Here is a 20687-nt window from a genome sequence, read left to right on the forward strand (position 1 = left end):
CCTCCCTGCTCGAGCAGGGTCATCCCAGAGCACAGGGCACAGTCTTGAGTATTTCCAGTGAGGGAGACTCCACATCCTCTCTGGGCAACCTGCTCAGAAGTTGTTCCTCATGTTCAAGATGAACTTTGTTCTTTAACATGTTCTTCAACAAGGCCCCACATGCAGGCAGACACCTAAAAAGCTGACTCCAAGTGAACAGGTAGATGCTTGAAGTGAAATGTATGATGGGGACACACTTCAAGGAACTCCAGCAGCTGTAGGATACAGAGCTTCCCTTAAATGTCTTTTTTTTGGTAGAGTCCATGTGTTGCCATATCCCTGCTCTCTGCATTACAGTATCCCATCAAAACACAAGCTGCCCAGTGGTTTTCAAGAACATAAGATTTTTCTTTTCTTCTAAGAGCAATAACACTTATCAACTTTTACTGAAATACCATATCAGCTCCTTGTCACTGGCAGTCTACAGTTCCTGCCGCTAAAAGTTTAATGCATTTACAGGAGCACTTAGGCATCAAGACTTTGATATCACAATCTGTTAGTCACAGGTGCTACATGATAGGTTTGTGTTAGCACATTATAGATCTTTTATCAGATACTGCACAAAATGTGTGTGTTTCTCTGCCAGGCAATCAGAATCAGGCTGCTGCATAGCTGATGAGTTACTCACCAATATAAGTTGTTGTTTATTTTAAACAGAACTTTCCCAGAACTGCACCTTAATGGATAAGTTAAACTCTAATTGGTCAAGGCCAGTGAAGACCAGGAACTTAATGGAGCCAGGAAAAACACAGCAGGTCCATGGTGGTGCTTTGAGCATTGTCAGTCTTTCACAGTGGCACTCGTCAAGTCGAGTGATTAACATTGCTCATTTGCCATCACAGACAGAGTCATTTTGACAGCAAATTACCACTGGATCAATAGCTCAGCTTGTCTTTGGCAATTCACGTAGTAGCATGAGACCTGTGACAACTTGCCATGCTGCTGGCAGTGCTGCCTCAAAACCATGGAAGGAAGCTGGAGGTAGGGGAAGAACTGCTCACCGAAAAGTCAGCTCAGATTGAAAAGTTCTAGATGCTTTCACATCCCTCCAGGGCTCCTTTTATTTTTTTTTCCAGACTCTGGACAACACCAAAGAACTTGGCCTTGGGATTCAGCCTAAAGTGTACTTTCCATTTTTAATAAAATTAGTAATCCCATGCAAGTGTTGAAGCACATGCCTCAGCTTTGCTGTAATCCCCTGAGGAAAACATCCCTTCAGCGTGGTCCCGGAGAAGTCGGGCGGTCGGTCAGCCTTGTGGCTTTGCTCCTTGCATCCAGTTCCAGATGTCAGGAAATGCATCATTTAAAAAATGGAGATGGAGCTGTAGGAGTTCTGAGTTGAAAATGCAGAAAGAATTCTCCTGTAGCTATCAAATTAAAGCTGTTTTTGACTGGCCTGGTGCTAACATCACCCCTACGTGCTGCTTTCACTGACCTCGGCGGCCGAGAGAAAAGCAGATCTTTTGTGCACTGGCACAGTGTAAGGTCACCTGAGGTATTTCTGTCACCAGACACAATTCACATCACCTGCATCCTTTTTACAGACATATAGGAAGGATTTCCTGCATGGCAAACTATTCTCTGACAAAGGCTGGAATGATGTTTCCCAATGAGATCAGGATTCCTGGGATGGCTGTGCTGTGTTGGTCATACATGGGCCTGAACTTTCTCAGATATTGTTGGTGACCAAGCAACAGTTTGTTGCCACCCATTGTTGACCAGAAAATCAAAGAATCCCAGCATGGTTTAGCTTGGAAGGGATCCCACAGCCCCAGGCAGCACCTTCCACCATCCCAGGCTGCTCAGAGCCCCATCCAGCCTATCCTTGGACACTTCCAGGGATGGGGAGTCCTCACCCTCTGCCCACAACAGCCCACAAAATGTAACTTAAAGCAAAGACAGTGATGTGTCTGGGGCTCCACTTTTGACACTGAGTGAAAACTCCCACCTTCCTTGGCACTGAGACAGAAGCAGACACTTCCTTTCCACAGGTGAGCTCTGAAAGACAGAAGCTCCTCTGGGTGACTGTGGCTGTACATTTCTTGCTGCTTTGGGGTCTGTCAAACCTGAATCTTTGTGAGCTCCAGACAGGTCTCCTCTGACCCAGAGATCCTTGAAGATCATCTGATAGTGCAGCATGGGGCTGTTTAGTTGCAAAATGGCATTAAACACATTAAAAGTAGTCTTCCAAAAATGGAACTAGTCTTCTTGTTTGCTTCTGGGACCAATTCAGGATGTTGACTTGGATCTATAAACTCTCCTATAGATTAGATCTTGGTTGGGAAATGGACTACATTCCTTTCATGTGCTGTCTTAGCAGTTGAGATCAGCAGACTTGCTTTTTCTAATGTGTTTGGGAAGCAGAAGCAATATTTTATCTCCTGTGGTATGCTGCTGGTATAGAAATGTTCAGGCTTATTAATTCTTCAGGACACAGGAAAGTCTTCATCACCTGTGTAGGCAGTCATGGGAAAGGACCCACTGCAAAGACTCCCTTGAACTCTTTCTTTTTTATTTTTTTTGAAAGCAGCTGGAAAATATTAGTAATCTTCAGAGCCAATATACAGTGCATATTGAGAGCCAGTAAATGATGCATATTATTGCAAATTCCTGTGCACTTCTGCATTTTATAAAACAGATAACTAAAATACTCACCTAGCCAGATCGGTTCCCCCAGGGATGCACATTTCCAAGCAGAGGACAAACCAAAAACACAGAACAGAGCAAAATTAGCCAAATAGAATGGCTAAGTGTTTGAAACAAATGGTTTTATGATCACTGAGTAAGGAGCATGACCTCCTTTTGCATCAGTCAAGGCAACTGTGAAACTTTGTGAAAGAAGCTCACCACAAAACAGATGCTGGGCTATCTTAGGTAAATAAGTTACAAAAAAAATAATAATAAACCCCCCACACACACTTTTTACAAAGCACAGCTGTGTAAATATTGCATGAGACAGGGGAGAGGGGGAGAGATGTAACATACACCCTTTTTTTATGCAGAAGTTCTGCTCTGGGCACTGTTTATTAACATTCCCAGTACAACCATCACTCCAGTGCCTAGCACACAGTGCAGCTACTGTGCTCCCTGCACATGTTTGATCTTGGCTTGAGAGGAGAAAACAGGCTTTATTTTAAAGGAAACATTTTCACCCAGAGATAAAAGGTGCAAGGAGAGGTGTTAGGAGACGGGAGGAATTATAGGATCATGGAATGGTTTGGGTTGGAAGGGACCTTTAAAAGCTCATCCCATGGGCACGAACACCTTCTGCTATCCCAGGCTGCTCCCAGCCCCATCCAGCCTGACCTTGGACACTTCCAGAAGGCTGTACAGGACCAGGTACAGGAAGAAGACCAAATCTCATCTCTTTTTTCCATTCTCTTTCCCACACCTTCTGCCACACTGACTTTAGATGTGCTCCTGCTTCTGCACCAGCTGAGGAGCCATTCTCCTTAATTTCATCATTGCTGGATGCCCTCTGCAATTTTCCTGCTTCTCAACTGCCAGGTACAGCACATTCCAGCCTACAAAAATCTGCCCACAGAGAGGAGCAAATGGCTCTTCTCAGCTAGACCAAAGGCTCACCTAGACAGGCAGTTCACTCTCTCTGACAAGAGCTGGTGGTGGACACTTCAGGGAAGATAACAACAGTAGGAGGGGCATCCAGTGATGCTTTTCAGAGCACAGCCTCATGGATTTTGGCAGCAAACAGCTTGGTTTCATGAGCCAGAGGTTTTGTCCACATCTTTGGGACTGACTGCCTTCAGTGAACTTGCCTTTCAGAGATGTGCTTTTAACTCATTCTTTATTTTGGCCCCCACAACATCCCATGGCAGAAAGTTCCAGTTTTGCTCGGTGCTGCATGAGGAAGAACCACTTCTTTTGTCTGCTGCCTGATCATTTTGCTGGATGCTTCTTAGTGGTTTTCTTTTTCACTGCCAGAAGGAAGTAGTGAATAAATCATTCCCCAGTTACTTTCTTTACTTTCCTTCAAGTTAAGTGCTGCCCAACACTTTGACCGCAGCAGTCAGCGAGCACAGGGAAGCACAGAAATCCATCTAGCAGCCTCTCAGCTCGGGTAACAATTTGGCTCAGTGGCTGCAGAGCCATCTTATACCTGCAGAAATGCCCGTGTGCTGTGACAGCAGCTGTGCTGTCCACCCAAAGTGGGTTTTCTGTGACTCCCACCCCAGAGCTCGCGGTGTGAATGCAGCGAGCCTAAAGAAGGGATGATGTTTTAAGTTCTTTCGGTTTCCAGCTCCAAAGAAACTTAAACCTCAGCATCTAGCATGGCTACAGCTCTCTTCTGGTTCCATCTTGCCCAGGGAAGAGCAGGAGATCCACAACATCCTCCACCTCTGCTTGTCCCCACCACTCCAGCACAGCCCTACTGACATCATCCTTTCTGTTCTCCCCTTACATTAGTGCTCACTGCTATTTTTAGTGTGATATACACCAAAAAGCATAACATAAGAGATCCTCTTGCTAAATTTAGCTGGAAAATTATAGGCTGTTTTACTGTTTTGTGCACAGTCTTCATTCGCCTCAATAGATTTGCGTGCAGATCTTCAAACCCCAAAAATCCAGACAAGTGAGGTGGTACCTGCAGCCCCAAGAGCAGCACTCTGGAGAAAAATGGGACTGTTTTATCTCAACAAGGGCTGGAGGCAAAGCCTTGGGTTCTACTTATAGGAGGGAAATAATTTTATTAAAAAAAAAAAAAAAGTAAGGATTTACAATCAACGAGATTTGAAAAATATAAATGTATGGATTATCTTTCTTCGCATTTAGTGTTTTATTGCAGCAGCCCACGTTTGTCTCCAGGAGTATTATCCATGATGCAGCACACTAATGCACTACCTTGCTCTGAACAGGAGAAAGCACTTTGGATGTAGTCCAGGTTTAACCCTGTCTTAGGGCTTGCTTTTACTTTTAAACAAAATAGCAGCAAATGGAAGTAAAGCACCATCCTGACTCTTCCTCAGAGTGTGGCCAGTCCTACACCTGAGGAGCAGCTTTGAGACAGAGGTGATGCTCATTCCCACTTGGTTCATGACTCCTCTGCCTCTCTTTGCCCTTTCAGTCCCTACAACCCACCTCTGTTCTCCATCCTTGAGTGAAATTCCCACAACCACACATAACCTAAAGGTGCTCTGCAAGGAGCTGCTCCTGGTCAAAGGGACTGTTGGACATCTGACATCAGGCTGGTCCCTGGAAAGACCCCTGTCACCCAGGAAAAATTGCAAATTCGGGCTGCTTGGAGGTTTTAAAAATTAAAACATTCCCCCAAACAGCTGTATTCCTTATGCAAATCCCCCACCAAATGGTACCTTGTAAGTATTAGAGAAATTGTTTGTCCTCTGTTAAAAAATGATCATCTAGAAACCCATTAATTCTGGGGGGGAAAGGTTTTAAGAGGACAAAGCAAGCTTACAAACCACATTTCTCCCATGCTCTGTGAACTCTTGTGCTATTGTGATTTTACAGTGCTATTTCTCTGCTTCTGCTGGGTTTTTCTCCTTAATTTTATGTGGATAACCCAGAACAAAAACTGACACTTAATTCTGAGTAAACAGTGGCAGTGACTGAATAGAAACTTGATGTCAAATATACAGCCACCCTGGGAAAGTCAAAATCCAATGCTTTCTCCTCTCTTCCAGTTGTGTCCTCTGTAAGTGTATTGTCCATAAAATTAGCGATTTAAAAAGGCATCAAAACATTATTTTTCATATTCATAGCGTCACTTTAAAAAAAAATGGTTAAAAATCGATTTGCTGGCCTCTTGGGGAAATGCTGTAATGTTTTTGGCTGTCTCCTACTTTCTGCTGCCAGCTAAAAGTACCATCTGGCTTGTTTAGGGCCCTTTTCCATATCAGGTGCTTCCAAAATTCTCCCCAACCAGAGGATTGTTTCGTTGGGTTGCTCTGCCTGCTGAGGCATGTGTCCTGGGCTGGGAATCCTACTGCTTCTGTTCCCTGCCATCTTGCTGACAGTGGTGTGTGTATGTTTGGGCACGGATCTTGCTGCCTCTCTCCCGAGGACATTTGCATCATTGTCAGCTGCACATATTAAATTGATATGCAGGGCTCAGAAACACGTATCCCATCTTTTGTCCCTTTGTTTGTGCAATTGTTGTGGTTTTAATTCTTCTTTGACACCTGGAATATCACAAAGCTGCTGATAATCTGTTGGCTACTAAGGGAGATGACATTGATAGAAGGATAATGTGTGTCAGACTTATATCTCGATAATTGCGGACACACCCCGAACCCTCGCAGCTCAGGGAATGAATATCCTAAATCCATTATTAATTTGGAGAGTCGCATGTGGCAGTTGGCTGTGGTGTCATCCTCTCCCTGCAAGAGTCACTTGCAGGGGATTTGGAGGCAGTTTGGGTGGATCCTGCAGCGCTGTGCGGATGCGCGAGTCGCTCTTGGTGCGTCCTCACTGCCATTTCGTGGCAGCCCGAGGAGCTGTGACAAAATGGGGTGGGTGTCCTCCCTCCTTGACAAAATGGGGTGGGTGTCCTCCCTCCTCAGCAAAATGGGGTGGATGTCCTCCCTCCTCAGCAAAATGGGGTGGATGTCCTTCCTCCTCGACAAAATGGGGTGGATGTCCTCCCTCCTTGACAAAATGGGGTGGATGTCCTCCCTCCTCGACAAAATGGGGTGGATGTCCTCCCTCCTCGACAAAATGGGGTGGATGTCCTCCCTCCCCAGCAAAATGGGGTGGATGTCCTCCCTCCTCAGCAAAATGGGGTGGATGTCCTCCCTCCTCAGCAAAATGGGGTGGATGTCCTCACTTCTCAGCAAAATGGGGTGGATGTGCTCCCTCCTCACCTGCTGGGAAGGCAGCTCCCCACGAGCCTTCTCCTGCCCAGGAGTGCCAACCCAAGTAGATGAGGACTGATGCTCTGTTGGGACCTCCTCCTTGGGACCCTTTGTTTTTCAAATCCACCAGTTTACTTGGAAATAGAAACACGCCCCTGAAGTGTTTATGAGTAAATTTGAAGTGCTGTAGCTGCAAAGTCCAGGCTTGATGTGATTGTGTGGGAACAGGAAGGGTGTTTTGGAGCAGCTACTGCCGTAAGCTGTCTTGTCCTATTTCAAAAATGATCTGTGCCATACACTGCTGACTTTTCCTGTCCATCCATTAAAAAGTGAATTATGAAGAGTGCTGAGACAAACAGATAGGAGTTTAACCTTGTTAGTAAATATCAGGTAGCTGATATATACTGCTAGAATGTTACATCACAGCCTCGCTCTTCAATATAAGTTTATGAAATTATCTTGTTACTATATAAACTGCCTTGGCTGGGTACATTCTTCCAGAGGGTTATTGTTTGCTGGATGTTGGCACAGTAGCATGACTCTGAAGAGTCAGTTCACGATGTGGTGAATTTTAAAGACTTGGGAGATGGCCATATCTATTTTTCAGCAAAGGAATGAAAGCTTTTTTTGCCTTTTTTTTTTTTCCCCCCTCCCCTAAGGTATTAAAAGTTTCAAAACATGTGCTGAAATGAAAAGGAAATAATAACTAAGACCTGGATGGGAAGTAGTGCCTCAGAGTACTGACTTTGTTTATTTGCTTGTTTCCCCCAAAAATCTTAATATTTCAAGTACAACTTAATATTTTAAATCAAATAAACCTGTTCTCTGAACTAGTAAGGTACTTGAACATATCACACATTATTCATTTATTTCTGTGTGAGTGCAATAAAAATTTTACAAGCTGTAATCTTGTTCTTTTAATAGAGAGAAAACTATGCAGAATATGTTGCTTAGAGTATTAGATAAGCTGCAGTATGTTAATCAAATATTTTCATGATATGAGGGCAGTTGAGAAAACAGTACAATTTTTGCTAATGGCACTGGTAAGTAAACGGATCTATCATTACATTGTCATGAAAAGTGACATTGAGCAGAAACACCCTGCCAATCCCTAGAAGATAAGTATTTAATGTAATTAGACAGACACTGTCTCCTTTGTTGAACGTAGCATTAATCACCCAGAGAAGTCCAACTTTATATGAAATGGCTTTTTCTGATATGTCTTTGTATTAGAAAGCTTCTCACACGGTTTTGCCACGATGATATATTTGAAGAAATGACTGCAGCAGCTACACGGGTTTCCTCATGGCACATTTCTTGCTGTTCTGTGTTCCATAATATTTAATTCTTTTTTATTTAGCAGTGTTGCATTACATAGCTGTGACTTGTTCCTAAGTCCAGAAAGCCACGTGCAATTGCAGCTGAACCCCTTTGAACCAGTGTAATGCATTCAAGTTATGAAATATAAAAGCAACACAAATAGCTTCCATTATGTTCTTCAGTCCTTCCTCTGTGGTGTTAGCACAGGTTCATTGCTATGGCATAAGCAAAATGTTCCTTGCCTCAAATGCTAGTCCATAATATCACACCAAAAAAAAAAAAAAACAAAAAAAAAAAAAAAAAAAAAAAAAAACAAAAAACAAAAACAACAAAAACAACCCCAAACAAGCAAAAAAAAAGAACTTCTTTTTATGAAAATCTCATTGTTAAATGGATGAAAAATGTTGCCCCCTTCCAGAATTCATTGGCACTACATTTTTTTTTTTCCCCTCTTTTTTTCCCCCCCCCCCCTCCTCTCTGTTGCTTGTAATTTGTACTGTGAAACACTGTCTGGTTATGAACTGGTATCAATTTGAGTCAGTGCACAGCTGTGTCTTCCCACCTTCTCAGTGGTGCCGAGGGCTTTGAAGGGAAAGAAAAGGGTTTAGTCAGAGATGACAGCCAACTTCACCGGGTAACAGGTGGAGGTCAACTTGGTTTATTTGTTGGGCTGAGCAGAGTGCAGAGATGAAAAATCTTTGCCATAATAAGGTTTAGGAAGAAAATGCTGACTAGTCTAAGCTTTGATTCCAGCTGACAGATCCTTTTCTAGTGTTCATTACTTGATTTCACAGTTCAGGCAATTTTAAGAGGCTTAAAATTATGTTTCTGCTCTCCTCTATAAAACTTTCCGATCACTTTCTAATTTTTGCTTTAAGTAAAGTTATAGGGACTCCCTGATATATCACTCCTGCCTGTAGACTCTTACAAAGTCAATATGCCATCAAAAATGTAAGGATAAGCTTTTTTTTTTCAAACCCCTGCTTTCACTGATTCTTTTAATAAACGAAGCAAAAAAAAAATCATGTGTAGGCACCGATTCGATTAGAAAATTAAAATTAAAATTAAAACTTTCTAAAAATCCCCCTGAATAGTGGATAGCAAGGATGCTTAAGAAGCCAGTGTTCCTGTCTGGGCATTTGGGATTTCTGTGCTAGCGAAGCCCAGAGTGCTGAGTTCCAGTCCCTGTGCTCCATCCCGAAAGGGAGCCACAGCCAGGCCCTGAGAATCAGAGCAGAACGTGCTGGCTTTGTGCGGCTGGGGCTGGGGTGAGCACACACAAAGGGATCTCACTGGGCTGAGCTGCCTGCAGCCTTTGGGTCCCTCAAGGGCTCCCTTCCCTGTGCCAGCTCCTGGGAGGGACACGGAGGCGTTTCTCCTCTCCCATCCTTTTTCTTCCACCACCACCACCTCCTTCCTACCTGCTGGAGTGGGCAGAATAGGATTATCTTTAGCCATTTGCTAAAATCTTCCCCCTCAGACTTTCTATTACTTCTGCATTCATTCTTTGCAGGAAGAGGAAACTCACTGGTCAAACCCTTGGACACCAGAATAGTTGCATGCAGTTTCCCAGGGAGCCAGATAGCTCTAAAGCTTCCCAGTGAGTGACAGTTTCTCTCTTCTATTCTTCTGAAACATGTGTTTTACACATATACTGAAAAATGTTAATATCAATTTACAGCCAGATCCTTGCCTTTTTTTTTTTTTGCTTTTTTTTTTTTTTTTTTAATAGAAGGTTAAAAAAAAATCAAATCTCCCAAAGTATTTACACTTAGAGCACCTCAGCACACATGTCACTTTTTTACGTAGGAAAAAGTGTTGGATGCTCTTATACACATAACATCATTGGGGTTTTGAAAGCTGTTAGCTCATTCTGAGTTAGTGGCAAGAACGCTGGACTTGCCAGCACCAAACTGTGAAACCTTTTCTGTGTGACTGGTAGAAATCTCATGGGGGTAGAAATCCAAAAAAAAAAAAGAAAAAAAGGGGAGGAGGGGGGGGATGTAAATCTGTGCATTTGGATTCGAGCAGCTTCAATAGCATGATATCAACTTTGTCCTAGAAGTCCTTGAATCACAAATCATTTGGGAGAGTGTTTTGGAGAATTACCACTGTATGCTTTCCCTGGTTTTTTTACTCTCTTCTAGGCGTCCATTAGTTCCCACTGTCAGGGAGAGGATTCTGGACTAGGTGGATCCCTGTAATCTGATTTGGCATGGCTATTTTTCTGTGTTCCTAAGCTCATGAGATCAAGTTATGTAGGATTATTTCATAATGCCAGAGCAGCAGTTTCTGAGGTTGGACAAAGCTATCTAGCAAAAGTGTCTGATAAAAGAAAAATCCTGTCCCATACTGTAGCTTTCTTGGTCCAGTGAAGCAGCATCCTCACGCACACAAATCTTGTAAAGTTGCTTCTGATAGCTCCCTGTGTCCCTTGGTTTTTGTAAGCTAAAGTGCCATTTTCCTTTTTACAGCTTAATTGAACCTAAATGCACCCATTTTCTGCAATGTGGTATTTTGGTAATTTCACTATTTGCTCGTAAGTTTTCCCTTAAGCAAACTGAAAGCTTCCCCTTTATCACTTCACTGGGCCAAGATTTCACACAGTATCCTGCTTGCTACAAAATATGATAGTGTTCTCTCTCACCTTGTTTCTTTTTTCTTCTTTTACTTTCTTTTATAAAATCAGGATATCTAAGAAACCCCGAACACCGCGGAGCACTTCATGGTGGGTGTGCTTATTCAAACAATGCCAATGCTCTCTCTCGTTCTCGGTGCACAGAGTTGTTGTGTTGGTTTGGGGGGGATGTGCCAGGTGCCCCCTCTGGTGTGGATTCTCCTGTGTCCAGCAAGGACAGAGCTGGTGCCAAGCACTTTGCCGGAGTGCCAGCGCTGGAGGAGGCACTCCCATGTCACCTCTGCCCCTGCCGTGCCTGTTGTCATGGAATTTGCAGGGGGATATTCCCTGGGAGCCCTCTGCCTCTCTGCTTTCACCTGCCCCGTGGGTGGCAGGGGGCTTGGGCAGCTCCCAGGAGCATTCCTGCAGGCAGCAGGGCCATCCAGGCTCCTCTGGAAACGATGCCAAAGTGCTCTGCCTTCCCTCGGGGAATCCTGGAGCCACTGGGGATGCAGAGGAGGGAGGCTGAGCTCACCTGGCTGCTGTCACCTGTGGGGAAGTGGCTTCAGTCTCTCTGCCTGGTGGCAGGTGCCCAGTGCCATTCCAGTGTGCAGCTGGACATGGACATTCCCAGGAAGGAGCACAGCAGCTACAAATGATTTCTGGTGTTGTGGAGGGTTCAGTCCCGTGACTGTCAAATTGTCAGAGGGTGAAAACACCGGGAACCACTGGATACCAAAACAGAACAGTTCCATGAGTCCACTCTCGACCTGCCAAATTAAAAATCCCTTGGTACAATGCACACAAATTCAGTTTGCAACTCTTTCTTCCTTTGGAATAACCTATAAACTCTTCACCTCAAATTGTGCAGAAATCAGGTGGCTTTACAGTCTGTGGTAAATCACCTGGGCTATTTTCAATCCTGACCACAGCTCTTTTATTAATTAAAACACATGTTCAATGGCACAGTACACCGATTAAATCTTCAAAACCAATATTAGCACCAAACTTAGTCTTGTCATCATAAAAGTCATTTGAAAGCATTACCATGCAGTAACTGAGGTCACAAGTCCAGAAAATCTGCATATTTACCCATCTCCATCTCATGCCTGGGGCGTTCAGCAGCCATCATTGTTATATATAGCCTGGCTAGCCAATGATGGCTTGATGACATGCAAATAATGAGCAAATGATTTTTAAGAAAATTAAATAAATAAATAAATAAAACCCCCAAAATTTTACTCCATCCTCTTCAGTTACTAAAGATTCCCTTTAGTATCACTCGCAATTTAGGATCCATATGCATCTTCAGGAAGATATAGTTGAAACATAAATCTATTCTGGGTCTTTTACTTGCAAAAATATCATACCTCAGCTATAATCATATGCAAAGACTTTTTAGAGGGCTTTGTAAATGCCATCCAAATTTATGATGGCATTTTTTGCCTTGCAGCTATAGATGTTCCATCCCCAAAGCACCCACATAAAGGTATATTCTCCTATGGATGGCTGCAGTTTGTCCCTGCTGCTATATCTAATCTGCCAAGTGTGCTGAAAAACTCTCAAGTAGCATTTGAAATGAAACAAATGTAGTCATGAATTTTAGACGAGATGTCTAAAGACGTCATTAGAAATTTTATTTTTTTTTATTCTCCTTGCAATATATATTTATACAATGGAAAATTATGCCGAAGCTGACATTAACTCAAAGGCAGAATTTAACTGTTATCCTGCTGTTTATTGCTCTTCTCATTAAAGTTTTTAAATATATAACTCATGAAATTATGTTTTGAAGAAATTGGTTAGATTTCAGTACTAGTTTATTAGTTATTGAAAGAACTGCTTGGGTGGCAGAGCAGGAATGAAGCCTAACTTAAGCGACCTAAAACAATCCAGATGATGCTGTAAACACAGATACAAACAGACAAGGTAATACACTCTATGAGAACATTGTACCAAACAATTTAGGCAGACTTTCATGGGGTAGGATTTAAAAATAATTGTGAATATTGAAGTGCTCGGCTTTAAAATTCTGCAGGCAAGGTTGTCCATCACTATAAAGTGATATTTCTCCTTCCTAAATGGATCTGTGCTCATTTGCAAAGGAGAAATTTCAGCCTTCTTTTTCCCTAAGTGACATCAGAATTTTGATTCTAACTTGAATTATCATTTTTGGCTAAAAATTGCTGAGGAGTCCAAAAGCATTTAAAACCTAAAGCCATTGAATCCATTTAATGCGCCTTTGGCACCTCTCTCTCTCTTTCTCTCTCAGTCCTTTTTGAACATTCTGGTCCTCATTTTAATCAATCTCTTTTTATTAAGTTCTTTGGCTCATTTACTTGTACGTGCATTTGCTTTATTTTGTTTGGAACATTTCTTTTGTAGTGTCTTGAAAAAGAGTTGTGACATTTCTTTTGGATGGCTTCTTAAGTATCTGGCAGTCACCTATGATACGATGTTGATGGGTATGGATAGATTAGCTCTGTTTTCCTGATGATCTGTCAGATGTCGAGTTCTGAGGAAACTGGATGTGTGTGTTGGTGATGCATATGCAGCAGTTTGATAAGTGGATAGAGGGGGAGCTTTCATTTTTCTTCTGTAAAAATCACTGTTTATTAAGCTGGATTTAGCCTCGTGAAGCGAGGTGCTCCGCTGGCAGGTAGTTAATCAGTGATCATGGTAACTCCGGCTGCAACCAGGGGAGCCAGTACCCATTCAGAGCGTAGAAACTAAAGAGCACTTCATTAGGATGAGTGAATTTCCATCTGTGTTGTATTTTGTGTATACTGGAGCAATTAATACAGTAAACTGATGGATGGCAGTCAGTGTGATCGTATCTCGGCTGATGACAAAGTTTGCTCAGCACTAAATTGAACAGACTTGCTATGACTGGCAGCAGGGTAGCCGTCAACGTTTCAAGAAGCTTGAAATTAAGAATTCCCCAGGAATTTGAAGGAAAAAATAGAGCAGCTGATCAGCCTTTCTGTTGATACTGATTTCAGTGGAATTGCTGGAATAATTCGCACAAAAGGATGAAAATTCCTTGAAAAATGCTTCCCATATATTCAGTTTTTTTCCTTCAACAGCCGGCTTGTTTTTCTGCATCATCTGTTTGTTCTGCATGTTGTCGAGTTCATGGTCCACCTGGTAATACCTGAGCTTCCATGATTCCTTTTCCTAGTGTGCCTTGGGAAGGAGGATCCAGACCATGTTTCACTCATAGCTTTTGTTATGAAATCTCCATCAAGAGTCTAGTGGCAGAGAGCTACTGGGAATATTGGGGTAATTATCCAAAGGTCTTTGGAGATGAGTATGAGCTGGTCTACAAACCCAGCTAACGAGAGATGGAGTTGTTGTGCGAGATGTGTGCAGGTAGAATAATGTCAGTAATTAATCAAGTGAAATTGGATGGATTTTCAGGTGTAGATTTGGAGAGAAGGGGGATTGTTCTCCTCTTGCTGTGACTCCACTGACTCCATCAGAGTTAATCCTGATTTTTTTTAGTAAGGCACGTGGCAGGTACATGGAAAAGAGGTTCACAGATACTTGTTTGTTCTGGGGAGGATTTGTGCATTCAATTCTCACGCATCATTTTCTGGTCCATTTAAATATATATCAGCCTCATACATGAACATTTGAAGACCTTTAGCTGTACTCAAGGAAGACTCTTATGTGGTGCGTTTCTAGTACTGGCAAACATAAGGAGGTAGAGGAATTAAACCCACCACAGTGCTCCAGTGCCCCTTAGAAGATGAGGAACACGAAGTTTTCCTGTGCACTCATTAAACTTGGGCTGGAGGTTTGCGAAGTGCAGAGTTTTGGAAAGTCTTTCTGCGGGACTTCAACATCCAATGGCTCCAGTAACCAGAGTCTCCCAAGGACAAGGATCCCATTTGCGCTTGCATTATGCATTTGAGCAGAAGGGTGTGATGCATGATGTGGAATGAACAAAATAATAACTCGTGTGTTTAGGGAAATGCCAAATTAATGAAAATTCAGAAAGCTCTAATGTTGAAAAAAAAAGCACACAAATTCCTTGATAGAAATATAATGCTGCTAACAGTTTCAAGATTATTGTTGTCTGAATTTTCTGCTTATTGTGTACTGCAATTAAAATTCTTCTCGACTGAAAAACCGATGTCAAATTAATATTTCCTTTTGGAAAAAAATACGAAAGTACACATCTTGTTCCATTTAGCACCATCATGGTCTTTGATCAGGTTCCCTCTGTCCAGTGAATAAAACAGATTTATGTTAATGGGATCAGGCTCAGACCATATATGTTTGGCATACATATAGAATCACATGAACACAAGTACAGTAAGTTAAAGTAGCACACCCACTCAGGCTTCCATCTGCGTTTTATGCCACAAATCCCTTTATTTTCTTCTTTTATTTAGCAATTAACTTCTCCATTTATTCTGTAGTTAAAAGCTGCCGTAAGATGAAAATAGACTAAGTCTGATCTTCGTCTCTCTCACTCTAAATAACATTGAGAGGAGACTCAGACCTGGATTCTGAAAGCTGTGCTCCCTAAAAGTGCCAGGTGTGGCTGTGATTTGGACAAGAGTCCTATCCACAGAATAGTAAGGAATACTTTTAACCCCCACCTGGGTTACCCAGCCGTTGTGTTCTGGCTGTTCTTGTTTATTCCTTGCTCAGAGCAGATGGATGGAGAGAGGCAGGGAACGGGGAGGATCCTTGGCTCCATTCCCTATCCACCGGCCAGCGCAGCTGAGACGGGCTGGGGGAGATTCTAATTTGTTGCAGCCCTGCACCAGAGAGCAGAGAGAGGAGAGCAGGGACTCAGAGGTGTCCTCAGAGCTGGCACTGCCCCTTCCTCGGGGTCCTGTGAAGTGCTGAAATCTGCTGTTCAGTGCAGTGGCTCCCGGGACCGACGCCGAGCAAAGCTGTGCAAGGCAGCCCCATCCTCCCGGGATGCATCCCCAGCTCTGCCCAAGCTACCTTCAGCCTTAACTTTTTAATTTCCTGCATCCCTGAGCAGCACAGGAGGGGCCCTGCGGACTGGAGGCCGCTAAATGTGTTAAAACTCATTAGGTTTGGAGCAGAAGACCCTTAAAACTAGCCAAGAGTCTCAAACGTGGGTGCCAGAAATTAAACACCTAATTCAATGTTTAGCCACCTACCTTTAGTTCCTTCCTCACAGTTAACATACGCCGTGCCACCTCATAGGTGGCCTGATTTTCATAGGCACCAGGCACCTACAACTAACTCAAGTGTTGAGACTGCTCACCTAAGTGAGACTTGTAGAATTCAAAGTTTTTCTGGGTGATTAAACAGGAGTCCCCTCGCTCCCAGCTCCCTAAAGGAGCTTCGATAGAATGACCAGCACTGTAACATATGGCTTAGCAAGGGGAGGAAAAAAAAAGAAGAAAATGAGTATTAGAAATGGATGGACTAAAGAATACGCAGGATATATCAGGCACATTAACCAAACATATGGTGCTAAATGAGATATTTTTTTTAAATTGCAAAAAAATTGACATTCCTGGCAGTCTCAAGGATAATGTGACATGGCTGTGATAAATTTAGAAGAATGGGACATATTTTGGCTTGTTCTTGGAAACCTTTTTCTTGCATGCCGACTGTATTTCTTCTTTTATTAACCCATTCAAAGAATGTTTGAATTTTGCTGCTAGAGCACCATGCTAGCGCAACATAAAATGTGAATGATGCTAATTGCTTTGCACTGCCTAACTTTCTGTCATACCCTCCCCTCTTAAAGGACAAAACATGCTTTGGAAATGAGCTGGCAAGCTCATCTTCTTCTTTCTCCTGGTCAATATTAAGTGATGTAATTAAGCTCCTGTTTGCATATTCTTCTGAACTAGGAAGCAGCCATTTTTTTCTTGAGATCTGATGGATGTGATCACTCAAAATAAAATGTGTCATTACAAACCCCAAACAAAACAAAAACATGGTATAGTTGGACTGTTCCAAACCAATACATTTCAAAATACCCTGGGAAAAAAATAAATAAATGAACCAAACTTGTGATAATAATGGCAATCAGAATGATAACAAACAAATAGAGCAAAAGAAGTAGCAACCAATTATCAGCGCTTCAGTTTGTTTTTCTACTCAATTTCCCTGCATAGGGTTACATTAAAATCTCTATTTTCACATGAAAGCCTCTGCCTCAACCTTAGAAAACCCATCCCCACATGAACATGCCACTGCTCAGCATTGCCACACTCAAGGTCATTCATCAGCTTCTTTGTAGCTCCTCAAGTTCCAGTGTTTGGACACGATCACACGAACTTGCTGCAGCTTTTAACCATTTTCCACTCCCTCCTTCCACAACCCTGCTGTGGTTTAGAGATGAGTCCTGCAGGGTTTTTTTTTTAAACACAGGGGTAATAGAAAAGCTGTTTCATTTTTTTCAGAAGCTTTATTATCTTTGCCCTGAAGAGGGTTTGTAGCCAGGGAGAGCAGGGAGCAGCTGGGCCACAGAGTTGAGATCTCATTCCTCCCCTGGCCTCTGTCACCTGCCCAGGGCTCAGGTAACTCATGTCCCACCTGGGTCCCTGCTCATGGGCTGCACAATCTTGCTCTTGGAGCAGCTCCCACGCTGGAAAATTTTAGTGACCTCCCCCATGCATAAAAGTCTCTTGGAGTGTCCATAATATTTTGTACTTAGAGCTGGGGTTGACACTCGTTTGGTGTTTCCATCCCCAGTTCTTCCATCATAGGGAAATCTGGGTCAGCAGCACCATTAATTCCTTTGAGTGTCCTTGCCCTGAATGTGGACATGCCATGACCAAGTTACATCCCACTGGAGCAGAAATTCAGCAGGCTGCTCTGGAATATTTCATTGAAACACCTCAGTTCAATCTCCTTTTCTCTCTTCCCCCGAAACTGAATTAATCTATGCTTTTGTTCCTACTCCAAAGTCACTAAGACCACATAAAAAAAAAAAAACCACAACAAAAACAAACAAACAAAAACCAAAAAACAAACAAACAAAAACTTCCCCAAAAACCCCAAAAAATTACACCCCCAACCCAATATTTTTCTTGCACCATAGTCAGTTCTAAGCTTTGATTTTTCAAATGTTACGTCTGTAACCTTTCCTAAAAGCCACCATAACAACAAACCTTGTAGCAAACAAGTTTTGAGGCAGAAAGCTGCAAGTACAACACTGGAACTCAAACCATCCCCTCACTTTGTTTAACTTACAGAAATATAAACTCCAAAGCCTCACTGAAACCATTAAGGCCCAGCAGTGCAGAGTATAAAGTACAAGAAGGCTCCTGCATATTGCAATCAACATCCCAGGGACTATAAAACTAGTCTTATTAAATATAAAGTTAATAATATAGCCCAGAGATAATCTTGTCCAGGCCTCTCTCTTTACTTTTTTAACAATTAAATACTATAAAACACAGAGTTGGAAATAAAATTAAATTACTTTGCTGGTGGAAGTTCAACTTGCACACTACGTGATATTTTGCTTTTCCCCCTGAAATCTCCACCTTTGTTTTGCTGTATCCCTATGGATATGCAGAATGCCTGATGGGCTGTATATACTGGAAATCTTGAGTTTTCAGGATACATTCTGATAGTCAGAATACCCAGATGCATCTGTAACTGCAAAAATATAGGCTAGTGCAGACAAACGTGCATACTTTTCATTTATATCCTGTAAAATTATTCCATCCAAGCATGTACCATACACAGAAAAGGCTCGGGTTTTAAAAGCTCGTTGCAATGTGTTCATTCCATTAATTTTTTTTGATACCACAGCTATGTTATGGCATCAACAGGAGTTATTCTCACCCTGTATACCAAACCAGTCAGATGAGTACCACACCATTTCTGCCTGTCCATGGCAGAGGTTTCACCCAGTGACAACTTAACTCTGATTTTCATTGGGAGCCTTTGATGCAGTTCAAGGGCATTGTAACAACTCCAGAATAATTCCAGTGCAGCTTCTAATATCAGGACATAAATACCATTCACCCTTTAAAAAAAAAAAAAATTGAAAGCGAAAGAGAGCCACATAAATGTATAACTTTCAAATACCTTTGAAGTCAAGAGAGTGAGGGGAGGAAGAGTTTGAACTCAGAGAACTCCATTCTCTGGTTGTGCCTTGAGTCGTGCGGCACATTTAAAAGATCCATTTGCAATAATCTACTAAAACCAAGGAGTGAAAGACAGAACTCATAAAAAACCTGTAAAAATCCAAATGCTCCAGCTATTACAGATTTCTAAAAATAAAGCAGAGTAGGTTTCAGTAGCAATAATAAGCTGCATCTTGTCTGTATTTCAGCTTTATAAGAAAAATATGGCTGCCTTTTAGTACTCATGGCTCAGAGCAAACCATGGCTGCTTCTGCCTCGACAAAACCAAAACCCCACAAATAAAAGTGAGCTTTCAGCTTGCTGTTGTGTTGCGTTTCATTTGTCCTTTAAGTGTGTCTAGCTGCTTCTGCACCCCCTTTCACAATGCATAGGCTGTCGTTCCATGACCTAGCATTATTAAATTGCACTTATCAATCATTCTTGCCAGGAATGCCATCGCCAACTACATTAAAGAAGTCAGAGAAGTCTGGTTTCAGCAGTCCCTCGCCTTCGCAGACCTCCTCCCTTGGAACGGCTTTCACACAGCACCATCGACCTGTCATTACAGGACCCAGAGGTGAGGCCTTTCCCGAGAGCCCCCAGCACTGGAGGGCAGCCAGGGCGCCGTGGCCGTGCCAGCGCCGCTCCAGGAAAGCCATCGCCGCCTGGGACCGCCCGCGAGGGGCTGCGCCACACCCAGCAGGGCTTAGGGCTCACAGGCTGCTTCTCTTAGGCTGGGCCGCTTTTGGGAGAGCTCCTGACGACCACCCCAGGTGGAAACGCTGGTTTCTGGGGCCTTGGGGTTTTGTTGGAAGAGGGTGCGGGGAAAGGGACAGGATGTGTCTTCTGCTCGTGGCCATCCATCACGTTGACTCGGTCCAACTGCTCGAGACAGGGACCCATCCATCACTTCTGACCCACGCCTGTCTTCCAGCTCTGTGGACTTCCTTCTGCCAGTCATTTATTCTTGTGCTGCTGGTGTCAGTGTGCCTTGTTAGGGGACTCCTTTGAAGTTGGTTCCTGCAATACTTTGGCTGGTTTCCTTCTCAGTACTCTTCTGACTGACTTTCCAAGTAAAAGAGATGTCCTCTGGGTCTAGATGTGTTTATACAGTTTTGTTAGAAAGATGCATTTGCATTTAGCCTAGAAAACTAAATGCAATACGGAGTTCACATTTGAAAAGGAACTCACTTGGGCATAGAAGAGACACAAATGAATGAATCCTCTTACAAACCTCTTTGGAAGATATAAAAATAGGAGTGAATGGTTGTGACACGTTTCTTTCTGCTATGAAATTTTGTCTCATTTAGAGAAGATTATTAAGGAATTGGTCGAATGGTGAAGCATAAAAATGCATATTAGTAATTCATCCTAGAAATTATCTGGAAATGTCTGTTTGGCATCAGCCTGGTTTTACTGAGGGCAGCATAAACCAGGAGGAGCCTCTTTGTCTGCACATCCAGGTGATGTGGTGAGAAATGGTGGAGTTGCACAAAGTTGAAGCAAGGTCAGACTTGCACTTCAGGAGGTTTTTGTGCTTTGTTAAATCTGCTTATTGTAGTTTGATTTGTTGTGGTTAATCCATAAAAATTATTCATTACCCTTAGACATGCACCTAGATCCTCAGAAGAAATTTAGGCATCTAAGCTCTACAGAGATTTCCCTTGAAATTTGGATCCGAGCTGTCTGGCAAATATGTCCTCTTTTAAAAGCCTTGATAATTGGTGATACAAGTATGACTAATATGAAGCTTCCATTAACATTCTATTCAGTGCACATCAGCTGACTCCCAATTCC

At 42.7% G+C, this 20687-nt stretch overlaps 1 protein-coding gene across 18 annotated transcripts in view; it reads left to right on the forward strand.

Annotated features, from left to right (window-relative positions):
- NFIA (nuclear factor I A) overlaps nucleotides 1-20687 on the forward strand; it is a 349486-nt gene that overhangs the window by 277243 nt on the left and 51556 nt on the right. For 7 of the 18 annotated variants that reach the window (XM_071436867.1, XM_071436869.1, XM_071436868.1 and 4 more), the window contains 3 exons: nucleotides 9703-9789; nucleotides 10879-10917; nucleotides 19339-19467. The exons of 4 other annotated variants lie outside the window; for them this stretch is intronic. In XM_071436867.1, coding sequence (XP_071292968.1) covers nucleotides 9703-9789; nucleotides 10879-10917; nucleotides 19339-19467 — 255 coding nt within the window. The remainder of the gene's footprint in view (nucleotides 1-9702; nucleotides 9790-10878; nucleotides 10918-19338; nucleotides 19468-20687) is intronic. 7 more of the 18 variants (XM_071436873.1, XM_071436879.1, XM_071436877.1 and 4 more) reach the window with 4 other exon arrangements.

This window comes from Agelaius tricolor, unplaced genomic scaffold (assembly GCF_023055355.1).
Source record: "Agelaius tricolor isolate 1412-34295 unplaced genomic scaffold, bAgeTri1.0.p SCAF_11, whole genome shotgun sequence".
Classification (NCBI taxonomy): Eukaryota; Metazoa; Chordata; class Aves; order Passeriformes; family Icteridae; genus Agelaius; species Agelaius tricolor.